The sequence below is a fragment of the Nematolebias whitei genome, chromosome 2 (genome assembly GCF_014905685.2).
Source record: "Nematolebias whitei isolate Nwh7 chromosome 2, NemWhi1, whole genome shotgun sequence".
Lineage (NCBI taxonomy): Eukaryota > Metazoa > Chordata > Actinopteri > Cyprinodontiformes > Rivulidae > Nematolebias > Nematolebias whitei.
In genome coordinates this window covers 7,321,258-7,349,165 of record NC_056499.1, presented here as the reverse complement: position 1 = coordinate 7,349,165, position 27,908 = coordinate 7,321,258, and the positions used below count along the sequence as shown (strand labels likewise).

Genomic DNA, 27,908 nt, shown 5'->3' with positions numbered 1-27,908 from the left:
AAATAGCTAAACTGGACCACAAAGCTAGAAACACCAAATTGATTGGTTAAAGTAGCTAAATGTTAGCTAGAAGCTAAAAGTAGTGAAACTGGACCACAAAGCAAGATGAACCAAATTGATTGGTAAAAGTAGCTAAATGTTAGCTAGAAGCTAAAAGCAGCATAACAGTTGCTCAAAACTATAAGTAACAAATTGATTGGTAAAAGTACGAAAAGGCTAGCTACTTTTAGCTACTGTGCTACTTTTCGTAGTAACTTAAAGTAGCAAAACGCTACTGAAAAGATGCAGAACTGTAGATAAAAGCAGTAGTAGCAAAAGGCTAGGTAAAAGCTAAAAGTAGCAGAGTATTAGCTCAAAGCTTAAAGTTTCTAAAAGCCTTGCTAGGAACCAAAAGTAATAAAAGGTTAGCTAACCATAGTAGCGTGAAAAGACAGCCGTCAGCTGGTAGCTGCAGCAAATTAAAAACAAAAAACAAGTTTGAGATCTCGATGAATTCTATGAAGAAAATGTTTGTAAATAAAGTTAGATATTTTGAAAAGAAAAGAAACACTACAAACACCAAAGGTCCTGGCACCCATCTCCTGAATGAGCCGAACACTTTGGAGCATGCAGAGCACAAAGTCTGCAGAAGTAATTAGATTACAAATAAGAGCTGGAAAATTAAAAACATGCTGACTCAGCTTCAGAGCATTGTCAGCAACATGTGTTGAAACAGTTAAGCTGCAGCTTTCCCTGTTTTTTAACACTCCAGCTGCTTTGTGTTAATTTGTGTAACTTTTTGTTTGTAAATGAAATAATTAAATTCTGCAGATGTTTGCAGAAGAGTTCCAGTTTGTCTCGCGTGCGTCGCAGCTTTCAGCCAATATTGACTCAAGTGAACAGGAAAACTTTGTTTTGTGCTCAGATTGTGTTTCACTCCCTGATCAGCTGAGGTTCAGCCCTTCAGGGCCACAGCTGAAGAAGTTCAGCTAGAACTGTTCCAAAAGACAAAAAGGTTGGTTGGGTTTGCGTTGCGTCAGCTGCACTCAGACACTGTTTACTTCCATGGTCTTGTTGTGCAACAGGCCTTTATCTGTTGGTTGTTTTGTTTTTTTTTAAGTTGTGTGCTGCTCGATGATCCATCCCAGTCTGCAAATATTGACAGCCAGTCCCGACAGAAACGTCCCACTGTGTCGCTGCAGCAAAGACCCAAACCCTCCTGAACACGAGCTGCAGGGCACAGAGTCATTATGGGTCATTTCCCCGTCGCTTGTTCTCAGATCGTTTGTTTTTTCCTCCCTCGCTGACAAAAAGCGGCGTTTGGGAAGTGCAGCGCCTCCTTGTTACTTCCGGAGACCCTGAGCGGCTCCGTCCTGCAGCCGGTCCCTCTGTCCCGTGATGTCATTGGTGGGGACAAAAGGAAAAGTGTGTCCAACGGGAAAACTGCCCAGAACAATACTGTGAATGCAACAAAACCAAACACTCAGGGAGTAGACGTTTTTAACCCAACGTGCTGGTGACGGTTTGAGTTTCACCAGTTAAGATTTCTTTTTTTTTTTTTTTACTTTTTGTACTTTTATTTTTACACTTTGACACAACTAGCTCTTTCCTGTAAGCGGCGTTACTGGATTCAAAAGCAATCGACTCCTCGAGTCTCACGAGAAGTTTCAAAACCGTTAACTTTTTCTGAGAACGTCGAGTAAATGAAGACCCAGTCCTCCGAAGGAACGCACACCGCGCCAGAGTTTAAACTGGTCGTCTCATGTGGAGAAATGGAGCCGTAGCCGTTTTGGTCCAACCTTGAAAACAATGTTATGCTCCATCTCGTGCGACATAACGAGATGTCGCGCCCAGAGTATGAATGACTCTCGGCTACTACCACATCAAAGGTTAGGTCAGTATCTGTAAAACTGAGTGGTTTGTGGTGGCTAATGTTGTTAGCTGTGTCAACTGTGGGATGAAATAAATATCCTTTCATCGTCTACTTAAATAAAGGAGCTCACACGACGACACGAGATTTTTCAACCCAGTTTACTTTCAAGGGCAGACATTGACGAGAAGTTTTTTACAGATGTGCAAAAGCTACAAGCTTTGAGCCTCGTCAGTTTAGAGTCTGCACCGGACAGTGAGCAGGAAGTGTTTTCTAATACACGCTTATCGGACAGAGGTGAGGTCAAGACGACCTCGGCTTTCCAGCTTACAGACTCGGAGAAGACCAAGTGTTTTTCATTCAACCTTTATTCATACAGGCTAGTCTCACTGAGCCACAAGGACTCATTTACAAGAGGGACCTGTTCCAGACAGAACATATAAAGCACAGACAACAAAACAATAGATTATGACGAGAATAAACTACAGTAAAAATGCAGTTTTAATGTACAAAACAATAAATCAGAGCGCTGTAAAACCATCCATCCATCCATTATCTTTACCCGTTTATTCCATTTTGGGTCACGGGGGTCGCCGGTGCCCATGTCCAACAATCACTGTGCGAGGGGCGGGGTACACCCTGGACGGGTCGCAAGTCCATCACAGGGACACATAGAGACAAACGAGACAAACAACCATTCAGTCTCTCACTCACACCTAGGGACAATTTAGAGTTACCAATCAGCCTAACATGCATGTTTTTGGTCTGTGGGAGGAAACCGGAGCACCCGGAGAAAACCCACGCATGCACGGAGAGAACATGCAAACTCCACCCAGAAAGGCCCCTGGACCGGGGTTTGAACCAAGGACCTGCTCGCTGAGAGGCAGCAGCTCTACCAGTTGCGCCACCGTGCTGCCCGCTGTAAAACCAGTGAAATACTAAAAACAAGAACATATTTGCCCAACATTTTTCAGTCAGGTCATCTGGACAGTTTCTTTTTTTTTGTGTTGAAACGTTTCGCCTTCGATCCAGAAGGCTTCATCAGTCAAGGAAACAACAAAACTGATTCTTCCCCCAACAGCTTACTCCAAAGTGGAACAAACCAGTTCTGCTTGTGATAAGATGATCTCTTTGGTACGTCCCCTCCTCCAATGCTGGCCCTCTTCCTTGTTGACAGTCTTGTCAGACTGGTTGAAAACAACAAAGTCCATGCTCAATAATCCAGGTATACTATCCAACATTTTTCAGTCAGGTCATCTGGACAGTTTCTTTTAAAAGAAACTGTCCCGATGACCTCTTATTGTTTATCAGAATACTTTTTAGATAGGAAAAAAGTAAAAGGCCATGAGGATGATAGTGGTATTACAAAAAAAAAGATCTATTCACATCTTGTCCTATCAGGACACGATTTGAGACATCAAAAAGCTCTACCAGTCAGCACATTTATAAACACATTACATATGCATTTGACAACAAGACGTTGAGATTTATCCATGAAGCACTTCCAGTTAGGGCTTAGTCCTGATGAGATGTTGTTTTTCCAGCCGGCAGTTCTGATAAGCCTGCACAGAAGCTCTTGGGGAATTTGCGATAAATGAAGCTTTTTCCTTAGTTTACCCATGTCCCAGGAGAAATTTGATAGTCGGCCCGCATTTGAGGCCAAACAGGGGAGTCAGATTCAGATAAGACACAATTGTTGACTTTCTTCAGGCAGACTGTTTTTTCTTGTCAGCCTTGAGTCCTGCTGGTACTTTTCAGATCCATAATGAACAGATTTATGGGCATTCTACTGATCCGTGCTATGAGCCTTCTTCAAGGTCGACTCCAACATACTGGTGAGTCCTAGAAGTCTCAGGTGGTCTGTGATTCTCGCAAATCGCTTCAATCTTACAGTTTAGCTCATAAATCAGCTGATTTTGAGTGCTCGTCGCACAAACCAAACCTTCACACAGACTTGGCAGTTTTGTCATGACCGAAACTGCTGCCTCAAAAGTTGATAAAACAGAGCCCCGCCGATGCTAAAATAGCAGAAACCCTGCTGTCATGAATCCAATTATATAAACGTCTTCGGCGTTCTCCTGAGACAGAACTGAAAGACACATCAGCTGCCAAACTCCCCACAGATGCCCGATTCATCCTGCAGCGCGAGTCTCGGCAGGACATGAGGGCTCTCCAGGACCCTGTCGTTTTGTTGAAAAGATTTTGTCGATTGCGTCCAGCTCACCAGATCCATAATAGTATTTTTTGTTCAGAAGATGTGTACAAGGAGCTCCGAGACACAAAGAGAGCAAAAGCAGGAGGGAGAGGAGAAGGTGTCCGCCTTGAGCGAGAGCAAGATATTTTGATAACGGACACGTGCATCAACAAAGACATTTACGTGATTACCTTTGTCTTGCACTTGGTATTTTTCTCTGTTGTATTTTTTCTGCTGCTTTAAAGATGAAACCATTTTAAGAGTCAAATCGTCAAATATCAAATATTTCTTTTAAAATAAACAAAAACTCGTTTTATAGACTTTTTATGGTCTAAAACGGCAGAAGTTGGATTAATAATCATAAACATGTTTTGGTGTTTTTATTCCAGGAGAATTTTATTCACTTAAATAGTCTTTGAACTTCCTAATAGTCCTGAATATTTCAGCGATTTAATCTTTTCTGGACAAATTATCAGCGAGTGTAAAATCTGTTCTTCATTTTCAGATAAAGGAGGATAAGAAGGGAACAGGAAAGAACTTCCCATCCTTCGGTGTCTGGTACCAGCCGGGCGCTCAGACACTCTGAGCACTTTTTTTTTCTCCTGCTGATCTAATATCCGTGTCAGCGGAGATGTTAACTTAATAAGGAACAACATGTTCTGAATTCCTCTTCTTCACAACGATCCTCGTGACGCTGCGCTGCTGAACGAAGCTGTTCCTTCATGTTTATTTACTCCGAGCAGATTTTTACTGAATGTTTTCTCCTCCTTTAGAAATTTAGGCGCTTTGCTCGTATTTTGTTGCTGCTGCAGCGCTTTAATCATTTTATCACCCGCCGCCGGAACCTCCGATAAATAATTAAATGTGCAAGTGATTAACTTTTGGAGTCAGCTTGATTCAAGATGGCCGCCACAGCCAACCGACCTTTAAAAAAAATACATGAACGGCTCTAATTCGATCAATTTTGCAGATATTGAGCTAAGTTTTGTTGTGTGAGCAGCAGAGAGTGATCCCAAAAACATATTCTGAGCATCAATAGATTGGACAAGATCTTTGTTTAGGATTTTGCCATTAACCTTTTGGAATCAACTCTGTGTCTGTTAGCATAATATCTAATGAACCACTGAACGGATATTAATGAAACTTTCAGGAAATTAATCGTTGGATGTGCGTTTACGACTGAATTCATTTTGGAGTCAGCACATATCAAGATGGCCGCCACAGCCAACAACCACAAAGTGACTTTAACCAGTTTTACAGATATTGAGTTTAGTGTTGCTGTGTCTTATAGTTTAACTTTACTGCATTTAATGTCGCCGAGGGATTTGAACAGTGAATGTTTGTAGTACTCTAGACGAGTTTTTCAAGTATTTCTGGACTGATCTGAACAGGGAATGTGAGTAAACCTTAATGTTCCCGTACAAGAATAAAGGTTTTTGTTTTTTGCTGAGCCGAGGCAGCGCAGAGTGACAGATCCTGGAGAGTGAAGGTTTATCCATCATCTGGTGCAATGGTGGAGCCAGAGGGTGGCCAATGGTGGCCTTGCCCACCACAGATTACTATTTTGCCACCCCATTCATTTGAGGAAACTAAACTTTTAAATGATATAAAAACTCACAAAGCATAATCTTGGATTGGATTTTGATAACACCTTTTAAGGCAAGTTGCTGAGGAGAAATATGGTGAGTACACTTGATAATAAAAATTTAAGAAAAAAACAAAGTAAATTGAAATATTTTCATTTTAAAATTTCAATTAAGTACCCAACAAACTGGACTAATGTTTAACTTTATGCTTTATTACTTCATAATAAGATGCTTCATTAGTTGTTTCCACAATTAAAAGGAAAAGTCACATAAACCTGCAAACTTGTGCTTGCATTTTTATAAAATTGGTTAAAAAAAAAAAAATTCTTTACATAAATCCAGTATTTTCTTTTGCCCTAAAATATTAATAAATATAAATAATAATTTGATATTTTAGTTTCATAATGTCACACATACTGGCTGGAAAAGCCCCCTTAACAAGCTTGAAGCGGGCCATGGGCCACCAGTTGATTGTCACAGTTTTAGCAGGTTTTGCGGCTCCATAAACATTTTATTTATTGAGCAAAGGGGCAGAAATGGCTCTTTTGATGATAAAGGTTGCAGACTCCTGCTCGTGAGGAAGAAACCTTTAGCAGAACCAGGATCAGGAGAAGCGGACATCTGCTTCGACTGCCTGGGTTTGGTAAGAACAGATACACAATGGCAGGTCAAGACACATTAAGATAGAAATAGTATCAAATGAAAACTATTCAATTTTAACAGTTCATTTAAGGAAATGAGGTCGATTTGTCCTCTAGTAGTTTAAACATATAGCAGCATAACAAGCCAACCCTAACTATAGGATTTATCAAAATAAAAGGAAAGTCAGTCAAAACCTTCAGAGCTCAGAAAGTGTTCGTAGTGTTTAAGTACGTGGACCGTTCTGACGAGGACCAAAGGAAGCTGCACGGGACCAAACCAGCCCGTTTCCTTTAAACGAGTTGAAGAAGTTGGGAGTTTTCTACTGGAAGCTGATGTTTATGAAACAGACCCAGAGCTGGAGAGGGTCCGCAAAGATCAAGATTACTCCGACATGGACGTTATTAAAATTCACAACGATGAGGATGAGCTGAAGATGTTTTCTGAGGAGCATTTCCACTTGATGACATTCGCTACATCCTGGATGGCCAGGCCTACTTTGATGTCCGGGTTGGCGGGCATCTACAACCGCTTCACTCTGGATGTAACGACCGAAGCCATGCGACTGTTTGTGGGAGGACCAGTGTGGAACCAACCAGTTAATGACTTGGAAGTCCGTCAGAAGTATGCAGCTTCACTGCAGCGTTCCTGAGACGGAGAAGAAAACCGTTCGATCGCTGCACTCACTAAAAACAGAATCTAATAATGCGAATCATAAAATCGGTAGATTTATTTTCATCCAAGCTTTGTGTAGACGGGTTCATCCCACTGAGTGCGATCTGCAATTTATAAAAACTCACAGATGAATTGACCGATGTTACAAATGTATGGGAGTAGGGCTGGGCGATATAGACCTAAATGAATATCTCGATATTTTAAAATAAATTGTGATATACGATATATCGATTTTTTTTTTTTTAATTTTTATTTCCATAAAGTAATAACAAAAATAGATTTCAGAGTCGAAGCTTTGTCCCAGTTGTCACACAGGCACTTTTATTAACAGCTGTAACTGTACAAAATGAATGTCTAAAAAATAAACTATTGACATATATTTAAGTTTGTCTTTTTTAGACATTTATTACATATAGAAATACAAGTTTCAAGACATTTGATGATGTCCATAGAAAATCAAAGCATGTTCTTGTTTTTAGTACTTCACTGTTTTACAGTACCCTGATTAATTAATAGACCTGAAGTCTGATTGTAATGAAGTATATTCATTCAACCTTTATTAACAAAGCTTCTGACTCTGAAAGTGCAGTTGAAGTTTTTTCTTTCACCCTAAACTGGATATTTGTCTCCGTGCTTTTTAACGAGAAGACAACTTCATAGAACACCAAACCTCTGCTTTGTAGCAGCTACTTTTAACACCCATCACTTCTCTCCCACTGCGAGTCAACAAACATATTTGCATATCTACGCTCAGCTTTGTAATTCAAATAGTGTTCGGGTGCTGCAAGCAGCGGGGGAGGGGCCGGCTTGTGTTCAGGTGAGGGAAAAATCAGGAGGGGTGGCGTTAAGGTGACGGAGGAAACATCTGGCAGATTTATTAACTGTAGGTAGAGTGCAAGACTATATCGTTTTATATCGATATAGTCTCATTTTATATCGTGAATTAAATGTTATTGATATTTTTTAAAATATCGATATATCGCCCAGCCCAATGTGGGAGACTGCGGCGAAGTGAAGAGTCAACGCGTCTGCTGGCTTCCATCTTTAGATGGAGAACTTTACTAAGTGGCTTTTCTATGTGAACGTTCCTGTTCAGCGACCTGAGACGACTTGTGTTGTGATTTGGTGCTGTTCTATAAATCAGTTGAAGCGAATTGGGCTCATTTCGTTGGGTTGTGCACAGTTCATGTGAGCTGACCCGTTCTCGTCCTCTGCAGTGGAACCTGGTCTGCAGCGATTACTGGAAGATCCCCCTGCAGCACATCTGCTTCATGACAGGGTGGATTGTGGGATACGTCTTTCTGGGTACGATCTGTGACTGGTGAGTGATTAATAAATAAATATGAAATGTGTTATCGTAAACGCTCGAGGGCGGTGGTTTCAGGCTTCGTGTGTATTTGTGGTCAGGCTGGGTCGTCGGCGATGTTTCCTGCTCTCCATCAGTCTGTCGGGCGTGTTCGGGATGGCCGTGTGTCTGTCCAGCAGCGCCGTGATGTTTCTGCTGCTGCGCCTCTGTCAGGGCACCATGCTCGCCGGCATGTTCGTGTCCGCCTACGTTTCCAGTAAGTGTCCAGAGGGGCCAGCTCAGCCGAAGAATCCAGCTTTTTGCTCTGAAAGTGGACGATTGTGTAGTGTGCTTGTCTGTTAGCAAAATATTTCATGAACCACTGGGCAGATTTTATTTAAACTTTTAGAAACCAATCACTGGATGGTAATCTACTTATGATAAAATTTTGTAGTTAGCCCCATTCAAGATGGCCGCCACTGCTTCAACTTTAGCAAACACAAAAATGACTTTAACTCGATCACTTTTCCAGATACTGAGTTAAAATGTGACGTGGCAGTAGCTGAGGGTCATCCCCAACACGTACTCGGACCACCAACGAATCGCTTGAGATCTTTGTTCAAAACGTTGGCGTTAACTGTTAAGAGTCCACCCTGTTTGTCTGTTAGCAAAATACCTCCTAAACCACTGGACGGATATTGATGAAACCTTCAGTAATTACTCATTCCATGCATGTCTAGAACTGATTAACTGTTAGAGTCAGCTTGTTTTAAGATGGCCACTGCCGCTAATTAACCTTAACAAACACAAAAATGGTTATAACTCGGTCGATTTTACAGTTATTGAGTTTAAATTTGGTGTGGTGGTAGCCAGGTCTGATCCCTAACATGTAATCTGAGCACTAATCAATAACCCAAAGTCTTGGTTGGAAACTTGAGCTTGAAAGATGGCAGCTGGTATGCATTTAATAGATGACTGGGTAAAGAGACACAACTCGCTTCTTTTAGATGAAAGGGAGCTTTGTGACACTTCGTAAAAGTTCAGATGCTAATTTATTGAATTTAAATTATTTAAATGGGGGAAAAGTCAAAAAGGAGCAGATTGAGATGGAAAACTCGACACACGTGATCTTTACTGTGTATTCAGTTAAAACTGCTGAGTCATGGAGGGAAATCCCGACACATTCACAGTGTCGTGGTTTCACTGCCCATCGTTTGGTTCTGTTCGTGGCTCAGACGGTCGGTGTCTTCAGCCCGTTACGTCAACGTTGCACGACGTTCGAGCGATAAATTAAATCCATGTGGTTCCTGGCCTGGAATCACAATCTTCACATAGTTCGGATGTTTTCAACGTCGCACAGAAGAAAACAAACAAACGTGCGCTCGCTGTTTTATCAGTAACCGATGAGAGAAGAGCTTGTTGAGTCACAGCCGAAGCAACCCGGAGCCGGTTCTTATCTTCTCCTCACTCGAGGACACAAACGGCTGAAGCGTCTCAAACTTTTAGTTCTGCTGGCTGAAAGTCACGACCGAGTCAGTTCAGTGACAAATACACGCAACAATTAATATTCTGTCACTAATCGGAGAAAGGTTGAACGTTTTCAAAGATTAAAACAGTAAATAGAACAGTCGTATCTTGTGTTTATAGTTTTTCTCCCTCTCTTTGTTTTTCCTCGTGACTTTCTGTGCAGCTCGAGTTTGTCACTTGAAATAATTTAGTGATTTTTATTAAATGGGCTCCTCAGACCAGAGGACACGTAATTATATTAAGACTTTAAAATGTCTTCAAACTGTTTTCTCTCAGATCAATGAAATGTGTATTCACTTGGACCTCGCAGGCCCAGTCCTCCTTTAGAGCTCAGATGTTTCTGTTAAATATTTGGTTTAAATTAACTGAGACCGTTTCTCTGGAGGATGAAGTAATCCTGGGTAGTAAAATGTGACCGTGGTACCACCTGAAATCCTAAACCAGATAAACACAAAAGGTTCATCTTTACGTACTCCCACATTCCTGGAAATCTGATTCCAGAGGAGCTCCTTCGTGTTTTCATTTAACGTCAGCCAGATGTTCGGCTGGGGGGGAGTGACGACCCGAGGGGAAAGTTTTCACTGCTTCACAAACAGCAGAAAACAATGACGGGACACAGCCGAAGGCCTGGATTCAAACAGGAAGTGCCCACACACACCCCTCAGTCACACCCCACCCTGACAGGAAGGAGGTGCTCAGAGAATCGGAGCTGAACGAGGACAAAGTTCAGCAGAAACGGGCTCGCTACAGCACAGTCTGGCAACTTCAGCACACGAGATTCAAAAAGACTGCGGAATATTTGTGGAAACTACAAAAAGTAGCTAAAGATAGAAAGACTTTTTTAGAGCTAAAAGAATGGGCATTTTCTGTGAAGATACAGTGTGAACGCCGCGTACCAAAAACTTCTGACATGCGCTGAAGGAGCCGCAACAAAACCACTGATTTAAAACCAAGCACAGCTAAAGCTAAAATTAGCTGAAGCTAAAGGCTAAAATGAGCAAAAACAATAGCTAAAAGTTAAATTTAACAAAACCTTTGCTTAAATAGGTAAAGCCATGGGTAACGGCTAAAATAAGCAAAACCATAGCTGAAAGTGGCAAAAACTGTAGCTAAAAGCTAATTTTAGCAAAGCTAAAATTAAAAACTGTAGATAATTGCTAAAAATAGCAGTACAGTTAGTAAAATGACCAAACAAATGGTGGCAAATTTAGTAAAATCGATACTAAAGCTAAATTCAGGAAAAACATTGGCTAAAATTAGCAAAACCTCACCTAAAAGCTACATTTAGCTAAGCTGCAGCTAAAACTTCTATACTGTAGATAAAAGCTAAATTTAACCAAGCTGTAACTGAAGTTAACAGCATGTGTACTAAATTTAATACTGGCAAAACTGTAGCTAAAACCCAAAAGTACCAAAACAGTAGCTAAAACCCAAAAGTACCACAACAGTAGCTAAAAGCAAAAAACAACAGAACAGTAGCTACAGGCTAAAAGTAGCATAGGAAGATAAACCCAGAGCGTTTGCTGTAGCAGATTTCAAATGAAACAATGTTTTGAGGGAACTGAAGAGATCTGGGGAAAATCTTTGTAAATAAAGCTAAATATTTTCACAAATATTAAAGTTAGGTAAAGAAAAGTCATAGCAGACATCTCCTAACGGAGCCGAATGTTTTAATGTTTGAATGGCCGAAGCAGTTTGATTTCAAAACATGCAAAAATGATAATAAAAAAACAAGAAAACTGTAATAAAAATGGTAAACACACGTAAAAATCCACAGTTATCAGCAACAAACAGCACAAGCTGAATATACCAAACATCAGTTTCAGATTTTAAAACCATTGCTTTTAAGAATGTTAAAATATAAAAAAAAGACTTTTGCAGAAAATAAATGTGAAAATTCTCTAAATGACAACTCTGTCCTGCTTCAAAAAGTGCAGAGGAGAATATTAATAATAATAATAATTTAGTTGAAATCACACATTCATTCAGTGTTTTATTAACTCGTGAGAACGGCGCTGACGTGAGTTTTACGACAGGAAACGGACCCGGTTCTGCGTGAAGCCGCTTGTTCTGTTCAGTTTTGGGCCGACCCTACATCCTGACTCTGTCTCTGCCTCAGGGCTGGAGCTCTGCGACCCTCCCCATCGTCTCATGGTCGCCATGGTCGGCGGCTTCTTCGCCGTGTCCGCGGAGCTGCTGTTGCCGGGCGTCGCCGTTCTGTGCCGCGATTGGCCGATTCTGCAGGCCGTGGCCACCGTGCCCCTGATCCTGCTGCTTCCTTACTGGTGGTGAGTCAGAGCGGACGGGTTGGTTTGGCAGTAGCTGATAGTCATCCCCAGCGCGCGCTCCTGATATCGCACGAAACTGCACGAAACGTTCTTTTTGTTTTCCTCAGCTGTGCGTCGCTGTTTCCCGAGTCTCCTCGCTGGCTGCTGGCCACAGATCAGATTCCCGAGGCCAAGATCAGCCTCCAGGAGTTCGCCGTGAGGAACGGCGTGTGTCGGCAAGACGAGATGTTCCCCGGGGAAACCCTGATGTCCGGTACAAACATATTAAAGTTTGTTTACGAGCCACAACGATTCATCCAGTTCTTTCATCACAAACCTGCTCAGACCAGTTTTTATTTGAAACGCATTAAATGTTGGTTTGAAGAGCAATTCTGACTAATTCTGTCAGTATAAAGAACCTAAACTACATTTATCCAAGCCAGATCAACCAAATTACGCCTGAGCGTAATTTGGTTGATCTTAATGAAAAAAGTCTATTAAACTAAAAATGGACAGCTTTGTTGTCATTTGAGGGATATTTTCATTTGCTACCATCAACATTTTGTTGTTTATTTGACAGAAGCTCAGCAGGGAGAAATGTGGAGACGACGTGCTGTTTTAGGCTCAAAAACTGTTAAATTATGACCAATTATGACATTTTTATTTAAAAATTGTTGCAAACTACTTGAATCTGTGTTTTTGTTTCTGACCAGCAGGGGGCGACACCACTACTTTGCGTAGTGAATACGAGTTTATGGGCCTATGTCTCACGCGCTAACCTCATTCGATTATTTTAGAAAACGTTCATGGTCTCGGACACCAGGACTGAGGTTTTATAAGTTTTGCATCCATTTAGAAATGACGACAACAAAGATGTTTGTTTCCGTGTGTCTTGAGATTTTGACTGATGTTTTCCTTTAAGGTCTACAAGAGGAAAATAATGATTCTGAGTAGATTTAATTTGATTTTATGCTGTCATTTCTACACTTTTAAAAAAAATATATTGTTGCGATGAATAAAATAAAGTATCATTTAAGCTGTAGAGGCAAAGAAGAGGCTTAAAATGTTTGCACACTTTCCTTAATAATTGAATAATTTGCTGTAAATTTACCTTCAAATACCAACTTCTTTTTTATTTATTTTTTTAGAGATAGATTTATTGTATAGTGAGGACTGCCAGCCGAGGTTTTACTCAGTCCTGGAGCTGCGTCGGACTCGCGTCATCTGGAAAAACTGCCTCATTCTCAGCTTCACTCTGTGAGTTTTTTAAAGATTTCCTCAAAACTTCTCTGTTCTGACTCCTGCAGAGATTTGACGTTGATGACCAAATAAAACGAGATGTGGAAAGATGAGAAGGACGTTTGGGTTCAAAAATACTTAAAGGCTTAACTTGTCAAATATTGTCAGTATCGATGCTAAAATTTTAATACTGGTATTGAAACTATACGTAGCACAAGCTACAATTACAGGTGCTGGTCATAAAATTAGAATCTCATGAAAAAGTTGATTTATTTCAGTAATTCCATTCAAAAAGTGAAACTTGTTTATTATATTCATTCATTACACACCGACTGATATATTTCAGATATTTATTTCTTTTAATGTTCATGATTATAACTGACAACTAATGAAAACCCCAAATTCAGTGTCTCAGAAAATTAGAATATTGTGAAAAGGTTCAATATTGAAGACACCTGGTGCCACGCTCTAATCAGCTAATTAACTCAAAACACCTGCAAAGGCCTTTAAAAAGGTCTCTCAGGCTGGCTGTTCACAGAGCTCTGTGTCCAAGCACATTAACTGAGAGAAGGGAAGGAAAAGATGTGGTAGAAAAAAAGCGTACAAGCAATAGGGATAATCGCACCCTGGAGAGGAAAACCTATTCCAAAATGTGGGGGAGATTCACAAAGAATGGACTACAGCTGGAGTCGGTGCTTCAAGAACCACCACGCACAGACGTATGCAAGACGTGGGTTTCAGCTGTTGCATTCCTTGTGTCAAGCCACTTTTGAGCAACTGACAACGTCAGAAGCGTCTCGCCTGGGACTGCTGCTGAGTGGTCCAAAGTTACGTTCTATAACGAATAAAGCATCAAATTTTAGCTCAATATTTATCAAACTGACTGAGTTATAGCCTTTTTGTATTTCTTAAAGTTAGTTAGCTGTGGTGGCAATCTTAAGAAGGCTTGACTCCAAAGGTTAATCAGTTGTAGATGTGTCCAGTGATTACTTCCTACAAGTTTTATATGACTGTGTCCAGTGGTTCATAAGATATTTTGCTAACAAACAAACACAGTCATGGTTGCAGGTCCCCATTTGACACTCGGCGATAAAGACTTTCTTTGCTGCTGTTTGTGTAAAGTTACTGCTGAGAGCTGCAGATTCTTTTTCTTAACTGGGGGGGAAAAGCATGCAGGAAAAAAAGTAAAGTTTTTATAAAAAATAAAAGATTTCCCTGACTTCACCTTATAAGCAGGCCACAAATACATATTTTAAAAAAGGTAGAAGTGATACAATTCATTTGTAGTTTTTGAATAATAATAGTAGCACATGTTTCCTGACGTCCTTTAAATAAAAACTGATTTTAATTTAAAAATTTTTTATGAAAATGTCGCACAGCTTCATCGGAACCGGCATCCAGTACTGTTTCACCAGAAACCTGCACCTTCACTCCTCCAACTTCTACTTCACCTACTTCCTCAGAGTGATCACGGGAGTGCTGGCCTGCGTCTTCGTCTGTCTGTCCGTCAATCACTTCGGCCGGCGTGGAATGCTTCTGCTGTCCGCCATCATCACGGGGCTGTCGTCGCTGCTGCTGCTGGCCCTCACCCAGTGTACGTCACGGTCAGAGCTTTGATGTCATTTCAGCCACGTACAAGTACGTACTGAAAAGAAACTGCGTTCCTCCAGGATCACGGTGCAACACGGAACATAACGTGCAAAACAAAACAGCGCAGATACACAAAATACAAACAGACGTCTAAACGAATCTGAACAAGTGCGGTAATTAGGAGACAGGACTAGAGACACGTGTTGATTAGTGCATGTGCAGCTGGTACACGAGATAGAAACATGTTGTGCTTAGCAGCGCAAAGTTTTTCTGTTTTTGTAGCAGGAGAGATAAAAAAACACATTTGCTGAATTTGCCTTAAATAAGCAGAAATGAGCACCAAAATAAGGAAATTAGCTCTAAAAGCTGAAATTAGCACACAAAAAAAGCTGAAAAGGTAGATGGAAGCTTAAATTGCCTGAAGGAAGTGGAGAGTGCACAATTGTGCCCAATTAGGCTGAAAGTAGCAGAAATTATCACAAAAAAAGGAAATTATCTGAAAAAAGATGGTAGTAAAAAACAGCTGAAAGAAGCTTAAATTACCAGAAGGAAGTTGAGAGAGCACAAAAAAGTTAAAAGTGCAAGAAAATGTGGAATTGGCTGAAAAAGCTGAAACAAGCATAAAAACAGCTAAAGAGTTGCTGAAATAGCAGAAAAGGCTGAAACTTGCATAAATAAGCAGAAGGGAGCACAAGTTAATTACCAGTAGCAGAAAGATGTTAGAAGAAGCAGAAAAATGTAGTTAGCAGAAAGAAATCTAAAAGGAGCACAAAACAGCTGAAAGTAGCTGAAAGTAGCTGAATAAAAGTTTAAATTTTAAACAAAATGTGAAAGTTTGTAAACTGATCTGAAGACTTGAAGGATGTAAAATGAGCTCAACTCATTTTCTTTGAGAGAAAAAAAAAGTGTCAGAAAAGGCTAAATATTTCAAAAAGCTAAAGTTGCATCAATACCAAAAATCAGCAGGATTGTCCTGAAAGAGCTGAACGTTTTGATTTATGATTTGTTGAAATGGCACAAAAATTGTGGAACAAGAAAGATGCTGAAAAACGCACGGAAGAAAAATGGATCGCAATAGAGTGAATGCTTCATAAACATTCACACAATTATTGATAACTATTTACCAAAACAGCTGTTGAAGAAATGGGCGGACTGTCCCTTTAGGTCTCTGCTGTGGACTGACAGAACTTGTCTCTGTGTTTTGTGCGTCAGATCTCCGAGGCGGGCTGGTGTTGGTGCTCTCTGTGGTGGGTCTGCTCTTCTCTCAGGCTCTCGCCATGCTCAGTACCTTCTTCGCCTCCGAGGTGATGCCGACTGTGGTCCGGTGAGCATCGAGCGTTTTGTTGTTGATGCTGGTGTCAGGGTGGAGCGCCGTCACACCGTGCCCCGCGTGTTAGGAGAAAACAAGCGGCGTGAAACTGCTGCCGTCAACGTGAAAATAACAGTGATGTCGGAACGAATGAAACCCACTTCAGTTTTGTTTGCATCTTTAAACAGAGAGGGACGATAACAGATCTGTCTTTAGTGCAGCTGCAGAGGAGGTTTAAAGGGTCAACAGGTTCAGCAGCTTCATCACTCTGTGTACAAGTCGTCGCCGCTTCAGAAAATTTAATCGGCTGAAGAGGAGTCAGAAGTTACTTAAACAGTAGACCCTCATTTATCGCTGGTTCTGTACCCTGAAGACGTGATAAGTGAAAAAACCAGAAGTAGGAATAGTAGTACAAATAGTAAGTAGTACTTTATTTTCTTATTTAAACACACGCACACACAGTATCTATATATATATATATATATAGATAGATAGATAGATAGATAGATAGATACATAAGGTGTTTTAAACCCTTCCCACGTTCTTGCAATATTCTAAACAATGTTTCTATAACGTAACAATGTCATGATTTCAGCTTCCTGCCTCCTCTGCTCTTTGCCACCTGCAAGCGCTCTTGGCCACGCCCACTTCCCCACTCTGCAGGAGAACAGCTGATCAGCTGCAGCTGGTAGTTTATCCAGCAGCTCTGGGCTGCACAAATGCGCAGCAGGTGCTAAATAATTAAAAATAATTTATTTTAAATAAAAATTTCATGTCGATCGTGCGGCTCATCCATCAGTCAGCCAATTGTGTGTCTATCCAATCTTATTTTGAAAAACCGCAGTCCGCGATAAATGAACCACGAAGTAACGAGGGACTACTGTACTTGAAACTGGACTTGGACTTTTTAGTAATTTTAAACCTCACGTATTATTTTTTCCACCAAGGCAAAATACAGTAGTCCCTCGCCACATTGTGGTTCATTTATTGCAGACTACGGTTTTTCAAAATAAGAGTAGACATGATACACAATTGTCTGACTGATGGATGAGCCGCACGATCGACATGAAATTTTTATTCAAAATAAATTATTTTAAATTTATTTAGCACCTCCTGCAGCTTTGTGCAGCCCACACTGCAGGATAAACTTCCTGCTGCAGCTGATCAGCTGTTCTCCATGCAGCATGGAGAAGTGGGCGTGGCCAAGAGCACTTGCAGGTGGCTGAGAGCAGCAGAGGCAGAGAGATGAAATCATGACATTCTGTGCTCTTTTAGAGCGTTTAGAGTTTAGAAACATTTTTTAGAATATTGCAAGAATGTGGGAAGGGTTTAAAATGCTTTATATATATATATATATATATATATATATATATATATATATAATAAACTACTACTTGTACTACTATTCCTACTTTGCGGTTTCGTGCTAAACGAGGGACTACTGTATTTAAACGTGCATCTGCAGCCACGTGTTATCAGACCTTGAAGAATAATAGTTAAGTTAGTTTTCTGTAAACTTCCATTCACAACCAACAGCTGAAACAGCAAAATAAACCAACTTCATCGAGATAAAACACGACGAGCATGAGAAATATCCTCTGGATTCTGTTCAACTCCTCAGACCACTGGGTGTGTCGTTCGTCTAATCTGATTAATTAAAATCCATATTTATGAATTTCTATAAAACCCTGCTGACGGTAACAATAGTCACTCCTTGCCTGACAGACGATAAATTTGCGGCACTTTAAAGCTTCGAAGTAATGATGCACTATTTGAGGAAGTTTATTTAGCAAAGCAGAGTTGCCAGATAAATGACAATTACCCCGTCTAGACCTTTCTCTGTGCACGTGCACAACAAACGTCTTACAACCTCCCTCCTTCAAGAAAGAGCACCTCACTCAGCACATGTGATAGTTTGGGTCAAAAAGCAATAATTTTAAAGCAACACAATAATGGTTCTTCATTTCCTATCTGGCAACCCAGGAACTAAGTTCACCTTGGAAAAGGAGGGCATGTTTCCCCCAGAAAGAGGCAGGAACGTTGCAGAAATGCGAACCGGACGTGTTGCTCCACTCTTAATTAAGATGCACCTGTGTAGCTGAAGTTTCGTGACGAAGCGTTTTCTTTCAGGGGCGGCTGCCTCGGCCTGGTGTTGGCAGCTGGTTGTGTCGGCATGGCCGCCTCCTCCCTGATGGAGCTCCAGAACAACGGCGGCTACTTCTTGCACCACGTCATCTTCGCCTCCTTCGCTGTCCTCTCGGTTCTCTGCATTATGCTCCTACCTGAGAGCAAACGCAAGTCGCTCCCAGACTCCCTGAAGGAGGGCGAGAGCCAGCGGCGCCCGCCTCTCTTCCTGTCCCGGCCTGACAGAGACCACCTCCCCTTGCTTTGCACGCAGCCCCCCAAGTCCGAGTACAACCCCGATAATTATTCCCGCCTGGTTTCTGCCACCAGGAAGATGTTGACGAAAGACAGTTTGCCGTACAGGATCGCAGCTCCCGCTGTTGCTCCTCTGCTTTCAGACAATGGCGCTCAAAAGAACGAGACACGGAGGGAAGTTTTGTCGTAACCAGAGCCTCACACTTTGAATACTTCTTCGGAAAATACCTCAGTCAGTCTGTGATCAGCTTTATTGAAAGCTCGTCACTTCCTCTGATAAAGAACAGACTTCAGCTAGAATTGAGCGCACCTTTAGAGCGAAGGCTCGGCTGGTTTTTCTCCAACATATTTGTCTCCTTGTTATGTCCGTCATGTTCCTGTGACATCAGCGTTGGCTGCAGCTCTTTTTTTGTTTGTTTGCTTTTTGAGACATGCATGTTTCATGAAAAGGATCATTTAGATTTTTTTTGAAGTGGAGTTCTGTGGAAAAATGAACAATTAATATCTTGCCTGGGTAGATGGCTCTTTGAATGACCCCAGTTTGGAGAAATGGTTTGATTGACAAGCTAACAGCTTGTCTGAGCAGCTTCGCCTGTTAATCCAGTCAGGATTAGGCTCCAAACTGAGTCATTAAGAGCCATCTACAACAGGTAAGATACTGTTTATATCCTCTCCCCAGAATCATTCAGAAGATTTAAACTATCGTCCGCCTCGTCGGCAGCGCAGCAGAACTGAGGAGCCCAAACCCTTAGACTCACAGGGGCACCAGATGATGAACTGCTCGCTGGTTACGATGAGTCAAAATTTATTTAATCTTAAACCACTAACGAGCCTCGTTAAGGCAAATATTTAACTTAACGAGCTGCATGACTAGTGTGAAGACAACAACAAAAACAATGAAACGAACGATGAATGAATTATTATTAAGGTTACTTTTCTGCTCAGGTTCAGACTTTATTATTAAAATGAAGTCAAACAATGTTTAAATGCTTCAGACTGAAAAAAAAAAGTTTAATATGGCGGCATTTTTAATTTTTGTTAAACTTATAGGTCACTGTAATTATTATTAAGAACTGTACACCGACGCTTCCACACTTTCTAATATTATTATTGAAGCTGATGTTTTTCAAGTTACCTTTCAGTGTTTCGTGTTTTAAATATGAGAACGCTGATGATTAGTCTTAAAGAAATGTATCAGTTTATTTCCATCTTCAGTGAACAATCAAAGGTGCTTTTGTATTAACTAAAGTTGTTAAGAGAAACTTGTGTTACAGTTCTTTTTGGTTTGTGTGCCTAAAATAAGGTGAAAATTAAACAACTTTCAACCTAAGTTTTCCCCTCATGTAAAAACTTAATGGTTTACTAAAATTGTGTTGTAGTTCCTGATTCTGGACACTAGATGGCGTTGCACGTGTAGGCAGGTAACATTGAAAATAATAAAAAATTACCTTAATCTCAAACTCTGAGAACAGACCTTGATCATCACAGAATAAAATAATCTCAGCAGGGTTATGGTGGATCAGGAGGGATGGTGCAGCAGCTCTGTGGATTTTCAGCAGGTTGTGTGAACGTGGTTTGTACCGAACTATTGTCTCACGTAAAGGAGCTTGAGTCCTTCAGTGACTTAAAAACAAAAAAGGTTAAATCGTGTCATCTGGACCGGTTTCTTTAAGACTTCATCAGTCTACGGCCTGCCAACCAGCTCTGTCCCATAGGTAGCCTTCACTGCTGTTTCAAGCCCTCCTCCTGTTGGAGTCTCTTAATCAGGCCCCCCAGAGCCATTTCCTACATTCTGGTGTATTTTACAGAAGTTTATTACAGTAGACCAACATGAAACATCCATCCATCCATTTTCTTTACCCGCTTGTTCCATTTTGGGTCACGGGGGTCGCTGGTGCCCATGTCCAGCAATCACTGTGCGAGGGGCGGGGTACACCCTGGATGGGTCGCAAGTCCATCACAGGGCCACATAGAGACAAACGAGACAAACAGCCATTCACTCTCTCACTCACACCTAGGGACAATTTAGAGTTACCAATCAGCCTAACATGCATGTTTTTGGTCTGTGGGAGGAAACCAGAGCACCCGGAGAAAACCCACGCATGCACGGAGAGAACATGCAAACTCCACCCAGAAAGGCCCCATGACCGGAGTTTGAACCAAGGGCCTGCTCGCTGAGAGGCAGCAGCTCTACCAGTTGCGCCACCGTGCTGCCCCCAACATGAAACAAAATATGTAAATTCTGTTGTTCTTGAAATCTCTGACTGCAAAGAGTTTTAATGCGACACCGCTGCAGCTCTGCAGGTAAGGGACGTTCACTTCAGGACAAATCGAGGTAGCTGATTGGTCAGTTGCTGATTGGTCAGTTGCTGATTGGTCAGTTGCTGACGTTCCTTCGGGACTGATTGACAGGTGGCAGGACTTGTGCAAAAAAAAAAAAATCTGATTTTATTGGCTGGTTTTGAGACTGTCCTCATTTATTCTATGTTTATTCAATATTTTGTGAATTTAACGTTTGAGAATTGTTTCCGTAATGATTGCTTTATTTTTCAGGGGTGCTGAGTTTAAATTTAAAGAGGCTCAAATCACCACTGAAACCAGTTCATATTTACAATTTACTTTTAAACACTTTGTGATTTATAAAAGTGTGTTCTGTCAAAGGAAAATTTTCTCCAGTGGCAAGAAACTGCCAAGGGATGGTAGAAAGTCTGTCAAAATGAAATATAAAAATATTAATTAAAATTATTTTAAAAAAAAATACATTATCTACTGTGTAATCCGTGTAGTTAAATTATGGCAGGCTGACTTACAATAAAGTTAATGGGTGGAGTCAGTGAGTGTAAGCACATTGATTCTTCAAAGGAAATTTTTATATAGTAATGAGGACAGCTTGGTCGGCCAACTGAAACGACTTGACGGCCAACTTTGGCCCACGGGCCCCACTTTGGGCACCCCTGAGTTAAAGAAACTGGTCCACGATTGACACACTTTAACCTTTTTTGTTATCTATCAGGATGATTAAGCTAAGATTTTGTTTGCTTGCCTGGCGTCTTTACTGTTGCAGTTCTACAGACATGAACTTTGTGCAACCGGATTCCAAAAAAGTTGGGACACTAAACAAATTGTGAATAAAAACTGAATGCAATGATGTGGAGGTGCCAACATCTAATATTTTATTCAGAATAGAACACAAATCACAGAGGAAAAGTTTAAACTGAGAGAATGGATCATTTTAAGGGAAAAATCTGTTTCCAAATTTCATGGCGTCAACAAATCCCAAAAAAGTTGGGACAAGTCCATTTTTACCACTGTGTGGCATCCCCCCTTCTTCTTACAACACTCAACAGACGTCTGGGGACAGAGGAGACCAGTTTCTCAAGTTTAGAAATAGGAATGCTCTCCCATTCATGTCTAATACAGGCCTCTAACTGTTCAATCGTCTTGGGCCTTCTTTGTCACACCTTCCTCTTTATGATGCACCAAATGTTCTCTATAGGTGAAAGATCTGGACTGCAGGCTGGCCATTTAGTACCCGGATCCTTCTCCTACGTAGCCATGATGTTGTGATTGCTGCAGAATGTGGTCTGGCATTATCGTGTTGAAAAATGCAGGGTCTTCCCTGAAAGAGATGACGTCTAGATGGGAGCATATGTTGTTCTAGAACCTGAACATAGTTCTCTGCATTAATGGTGCCTTTCCAGACATGCAAGCTGCCCATGCCACAAGCGCTCATGTAACCCCATACCATCAGTGATGCAGGCTTCTGAACGGAGCGTTGATAACAACTTGGGCTATCCTTGTCCTCTCTGGTCCGGATGACATGGCATCCCAGTGTTCCATAAAGAACTTCAAATCGTGACTCATCTGACCACAGAACAGTCTTCCATTTTGCCACACTCCATTTTAAATGACCCCTGGCCCAGTGCAAACGTCTGAGCTTGTGGAGCTTGCTTAGAAATGGCTTCCTCTTTGCACTGTAGAGTTTCAGCTGGCAACGGCAGATGGCACGGTGGATTGTGTTCACTGACAATGCTTTCTGGAAGTATTCCTGAGCCCATTCTGTTATTTCCTTGACAGTGGCATTCCTGTTTGAGGTGCAGTGACGTTTAAGGGCCCGGAGATCACGAACATCCAGTAGAGTTTTACGGCCTTGACCCTTACGCACAGCGATTGTTCCAGATTCTCTGAATCTTTTGATGATGTTATGCACGGTTGATGATGATAACTTAAAAGTCTTTGCTATTTTACGCTTTGTAACACCATTCTGGTATTGCTGCACTATCTTTCTGCACAACAATGGTGGAATTGATGATCCTCTTACCATCTTGGCTTCTGAGAGACACTGACACTCTGAGAAGCTCTTTTTATACCCAATCATGTTGTCAATTGACCTAATTAGTGTTAAATGGTCTTCCAGCTGTTCGTTATATGCTCAATTTCCTTTTTCCAGCCACTTATTGCTACTTGTCCCAACTTTTTTGGGATTTGTTGACACTGTGAAATTTTGAATCAACATATTTTTCCTTTAAAATGTTACATTTACTCAGATTAAACTTTTGATCTGTCATCTATGTTATATTACGAATAAAATATTGACATTTGCCATCTCCACATCATTGCATTCAGTTTTTATTCACAATTTGTTTAGTGTCCCAACTTTTTTGGAATCCGGTTTGTACTTGGAGTCAAACATTTGAACACGATTTAATAATCTCAGATCTTTTTTACAATTTTAAAAATTAAAGATTGGAGTTCCAGCTTGCATTTTGTAAAATGTCATCTTCAACATTTTTTAACTTTTGTCTGATTCAGATCTGGGAATTTGTTCAGAACGAGGTTTTTCATATTTCTATTTTAATTAAAGGTTCAGCAGTCGTTGAGGAATGCTTGTCGCCCGCTGTCTTTCATGCCCGAGTTTTAAGCTTTGTGTTGGGACGATGCTCAGCTGCTACAGTCGTAGCTCAATATCTGTTAAAATGTCCGAGTTAAAGCCATTTTTTGGTTCCCTATGGACAGCCTGTCCCATTGTTCATGAGATATTTTACTAACAGACAGGAAGTTGACTTCAACAGTTAATTCCTGCTTGAACTACAAACTGGGGATGATGCTCAGCGTTTTGACCCAACGTGTGTTAAAGACCACTGCTTTCCACGTGTGCAGCTGTGCTCGTTCAGACGCAGAGACGCTTGTGGACCGCTCACGTCGGGCGTGTCCTGATCATCTTACAAGACTCGCAAACCTGCAGGAAGATACTCTCATTTCTCTGAATCCAACCCAAGGCCTTGTTTTATTATTCAGTGCAAATGTTAAAACTCTGATATTTTTCATTTATCTCAACAGGAACCACATGGATGCAGGAAATTGTTACTCTCATTTCCAACAGAGGTGATCCACACTTATCCCAGACGGTCCCGAACTGGACCCGAGCTCCCTGGTTGGAGCACCATTACCACGCAGAGCTCCTGAAAGCCTCGCCCTCCAGGCCTCGAGTGCTCACCACACACCTGCCTCATCACCTGCTGGGCCCTGCCCTCCAGGCCTCCAAAGCCAGGGTCAGCTTCGTGTTTATACACTTATAAATCCAGAACACGATGGGCTTTATACCAACTTGTACGAGCTCTTTGTTGCATTGTTTGTGTGTGTGCAGTCATTCTGGGTGGATAGAGCGCAAACTTTGTTACGATACTTGGAAAAAAGAAAAAAAAACACTGAATCTAACTTTCACTTTTTTCTTGGATAAATTGTTTTTATTTTTTTAGCACAAACTTGTTCATCTGTGTTTTTGTTTAAAAACTGAAGGTATTCGTTCGCACTCCATGTGGTACATGTGGTGGAACGAAATTATGTACACAGGGTCACAGTTACATCCAACAATAAAATGTAAAAGAAAAACAGTAATAAGATCTAAGATATGAACTAAGAAAAACATTAACTAAATAATATACTAAGCACTAGTAGCATAAAAACAATACGCTGAACAGCAGCACGAACATGAGTCTGTGTGAGAAGATGAGCACGAATGAACACATCAACATGAAACAGATCAGCAGCAACATGAAACAGATCAGCAGCAACATGATGTGATTTTTCACAGTGATTATTCTGGTTAGAGATTCATGAGTCTAACAGCTTCAGGGTAGAAGCTGTTCCTCAGTCTAGTGGTTCTACACTTAATGCTCCTCAACCTCCTTCCCGAGGAGAGCAGCGCAAAAAGTGTGTGTGCTGGGTGAGTGGGGTCCTTCATGATGCAGGTGGCCCTTCCTAAACATTCGGAGGCGCAGATGTCCGCAACGGTGGGGAGGCCGACCCCAGCAGACCCCTGTGCAGCCCATAGCTCGTAGCACATACCAAACACACTCTGAAGCTTTGCCATGGCCGAAACTGCTGCCGATGTCTTCTTCAAGTTGATAAAACAGAGTCGCACCGATGTCAAAGAGCAGAACCCCTGCTATCATAAATCCAAAATATAAACGTCTTCATCGTCCTCCTGAGACAGGACTGAACGACACATTAGCTGATCTCTGCTGCACCCTGCAGCGTGAGTCTCAGCCGGGCAAGAGGGTTCTCCAGGACCCTGTCGTTATGTTGAAAAGATTTTGTCGACTTCGTTGAAAGTCCAGCTCGTCAGATCCATAATAATATTTTTCGTTCAGGAGATGTGTCCCAGGAGCTCCAAGACACGCAGGGAGCAGAAGCAGGAGGAAGAGGAGAACGGGGAGGAGGGAGAGCAGGAGCGACCATCTTGAGCAAGAGCCAGAGTGGAAGTTCAGTTCAGTTTGTTGCATTAATATTTGTCCATAGTTTCCACATTTCACGCTCGATTTCCATGCAATTTTGCCAAATGGTACATTTGTGGTGTCAGGGTTCAATGGGTTCAGAAAGAGATGAAATGTTCTCGGAAAAAAATATATGCACGTGCCAAATGGATTAGAAAGTTAAGACATCACAGACAAAAGTTGGTGTTTTGCAAATAACATTTAAGAGAACGTGATACATGAGAAACCAGGGAAGTATCATATTAAAACAAATAATTCTAATGCATTTATACACAAACTTCTTAATCATTTTACTCTAAACAATGAGATTCTTTAACGAGGTGCATTCTCACATCATCAACAGCCTGATCTTGAACTTGGATAAAAAGGTGAAAATAATAATTAAAAAAAAAAGTTGTTAAGGACAAATTAAAACAAACTAAACTAAGAAAAGAAGAATCGAAAAGATTAATACCTTCAAATGTGCCTCAGCTGAAAGAGCCGGGAAACAACAAGTTGGAAGGACAAGTAAACGTTTTAAGCGCTGATCATGTTGATTAGGTAAACGGGTGTGTTAATTGATAACTTGAACCAGGTGAGATGAGTGGCTGGAAGAAGATCAATCAACCAAAACACAGGATTAAATTTAAAAACATTGCATTTAATTTAACAAAAATCCTCAAGGCATATTTATTATTTTCATAGTTATTTTTACAGATACTTACTTATATTTATTATATTTTTATTTTGTTACATTTATATTGACACCTAAGCTTAAGGTGGATGATGTTCCACTTATTTTAGCGCTGATGTTTAGTGGAGCAATAAAAATGGTTTTAATGAAAACGGTGCAAAGAGCATGCGTTAGTCATGGTGTTGCTAAAGTCACTTTCATAAATTTAAAACCTAAAAATCTCTGTCAGCTTTAAAAGTCCAGGTCAGAGGTTAAACGTGCTGACGGTGCCGCTCCTTGTTCTCCTGCAGGTCATCTATGTGAGCAGAAACCCTAAAGATGTGCTGGTGTCTTTTTACCACTTTCACAACATGGCAAACTTCCTCCCTGAAGCCGGCTCCTTTCAGGAGTTTTTAGATCAGTTCCTGGAGGGCAAACGTGAGCTGACACAGGATTTTGTTTCTCTGTGCTTCCTGACTGTAATCTGAACAACTAATGCCTCCTCCGCTCGTGCTCTCCTCAGTGCACTACGGCTCCTGGTTTGAGCACATTAAAGGCTGGACCAGTCAGGCTGCAGCTCTCAATCTGCTTCACGTCACTTATGAGGAGATGTCACTGGTAAAGGATCATCTTCATGTTTTATTCAGAGTTATATTTATTATTTTTTGTATCGTTCTCTACCTGGGTGTTTTCTTTGTGAAGGAAGGGGTGAGCTTATACACACTTTGTTAAAAAAACAACATGAATTGATTAAAACTGAGTGCTTCCTCTGATTTTTAGGACATACATGAGACCATGAACAGGGTGAGTTCGTTCCTGCAGCGCCCTCTGCTGGAGGATGAGCTGAACAACTGTGTGAAACACTGCAGCTTCAGCAGCATGAAGGACAACAAGATGATCAACTACACCCTTGTCCCTGGGGAGATACTAGATCATAGCAAAGGCTCCTTCATGAGGAAAGGTAGACTCTGATCAGTTTATTCTGCTTTATTCTGATTTTCCACGCATCTCGGGGTTAAATCAAATTAGAGGATGTAAACCACAATTAAGCAAGTCTAGAGATTTTTAATTGGTGGAATAGGTTTTGCTGAAGCTCTTATTCTGTTTATTTGTTTTTGAACTTTTAATTATTGTTGTCTTCGTGTCCTCCTTTCTCCCTGCTGCACAGGTCAGATTGGAGACTGGAAGAACATGTTCACCAAGGAGCAGAATCAACATTTTGATGATGTGTCCAACTCCAAAATGCAAGATTGCTCCTTGAAGTTTGTGTGGGGGGAGGAGGAGAAAGAAGAGCCGCACACCGAAGACTGAAACATCAGAACAATGAAAAGGGTCTCCAAAACAGTCACACTGCTTTAGACGTGGATGATATTTTAAATCCTACTAACATGTAATCAAGTGTAATTTCCTGAACACCCTTGATGTTTATGTACAGGACCTTTCATTAATGCAGCCCTGTTTATAATGATGTTTTGATGTTGGCTGAATACACGAGATCATTTAAATTCTCTTGTGTTTTGATTAAATGATACAATTATTTGATTCTTTAGTTTAGCTACGACTTCACAGTTTCTGTCAAACCAAAGAAAGTGACAGTCGTGTCAACGCTACAACAACAAAGAGAGGAGTGAAGGAGGTCAAAGGTTGTTAATCCCAGTAATCTGAACTGTCTTCTGGCATCCTGTCTCTTGATGAACACTCCAAGAAAAGTGTTGCTTCCTCTGGTCACTGCAACAGAAGGCCTTTGATTTACTCTTAATATTTGTGTTGATCACATTGTAGCGTGAATAACACAATGTCTGCACGAATAAGTTTCACAAGAGGGGAGGAAAGAACTTACACACACACACACACACACACACACACACACACACACACACACACACACACACATATATACATACATGCACACATATTCATACACACACACACACACACACA

The 27,908-nt window shown here is 41.1% G+C and overlaps 2 protein-coding genes and 1 pseudogene across 2 annotated transcripts in view; all 3 read left to right on the top strand.

Annotated features, from left to right (window-relative positions):
• slc22a31 (solute carrier family 22 member 31) overlaps nt 1-18,833 on the top strand; it is a 30,454-nt gene extending 11,621 nt beyond the window's left edge. Inside the window, exons 3-10 of the mRNA XM_037692906.1 lie at nt 8,161-8,264; nt 8,351-8,505; nt 11,875-12,043; nt 12,151-12,296; nt 13,171-13,279; nt 14,641-14,855; nt 16,064-16,175; nt 18,291-18,833. Coding sequence (XP_037548834.1) covers nt 8,161-8,264; nt 8,351-8,505; nt 11,875-12,043; nt 12,151-12,296; nt 13,171-13,279; nt 14,641-14,855; nt 16,064-16,175; nt 18,291-18,729 — 1,449 coding nt within the window. The 3' untranslated portion in view covers nt 18,730-18,833. The remainder of the gene's footprint in view (nt 1-8,160; nt 8,265-8,350; nt 8,506-11,874; nt 12,044-12,150; nt 12,297-13,170; nt 13,280-14,640; nt 14,856-16,063; nt 16,176-18,290) is intronic.
• On the top strand, nt 3,615-6,920 carry LOC119430309 (annotated as a pseudogene).
• A 5,057-nt stretch (nt 18,834-23,890) lies between the features above and the next one.
• sult5a1 (sulfotransferase family 5A, member 1) lies at nt 23,891-27,278 on the top strand. The gene is made up of 5 exons (XM_037692896.1): nt 23,891-24,091; nt 26,279-26,405; nt 26,491-26,585; nt 26,748-26,928; nt 27,136-27,278. Exons 1-5 carry the CDS (start codon nt 23,891-23,893, stop codon nt 27,276-27,278), a joined length of 747 nt encoding a protein of 248 aa, XP_037548824.1.
• Nucleotides 27,279-27,908: the final 630 nt, after the last annotated feature.

Coding starts and splice junctions, on each gene's coding strand:
- sult5a1 (XM_037692896.1), top strand. CDS start 23,891: ATGCAGGAAATTGTTACTCTCATTTCCAACAGAGGTGATCCACACTTA. Junction 24,092..26,278: donor TCCAGGCCTCCAAAGCCAGG/GTCAGCTTCGTG, acceptor GTTCTCCTGCAG/GTCATCTATGTGAGCAGAAA. Junction 26,586..26,747: donor CTTATGAGGAGATGTCACTG/GTAAAGGATCAT, acceptor TCTGATTTTTAG/GACATACATGAGACCATGAA.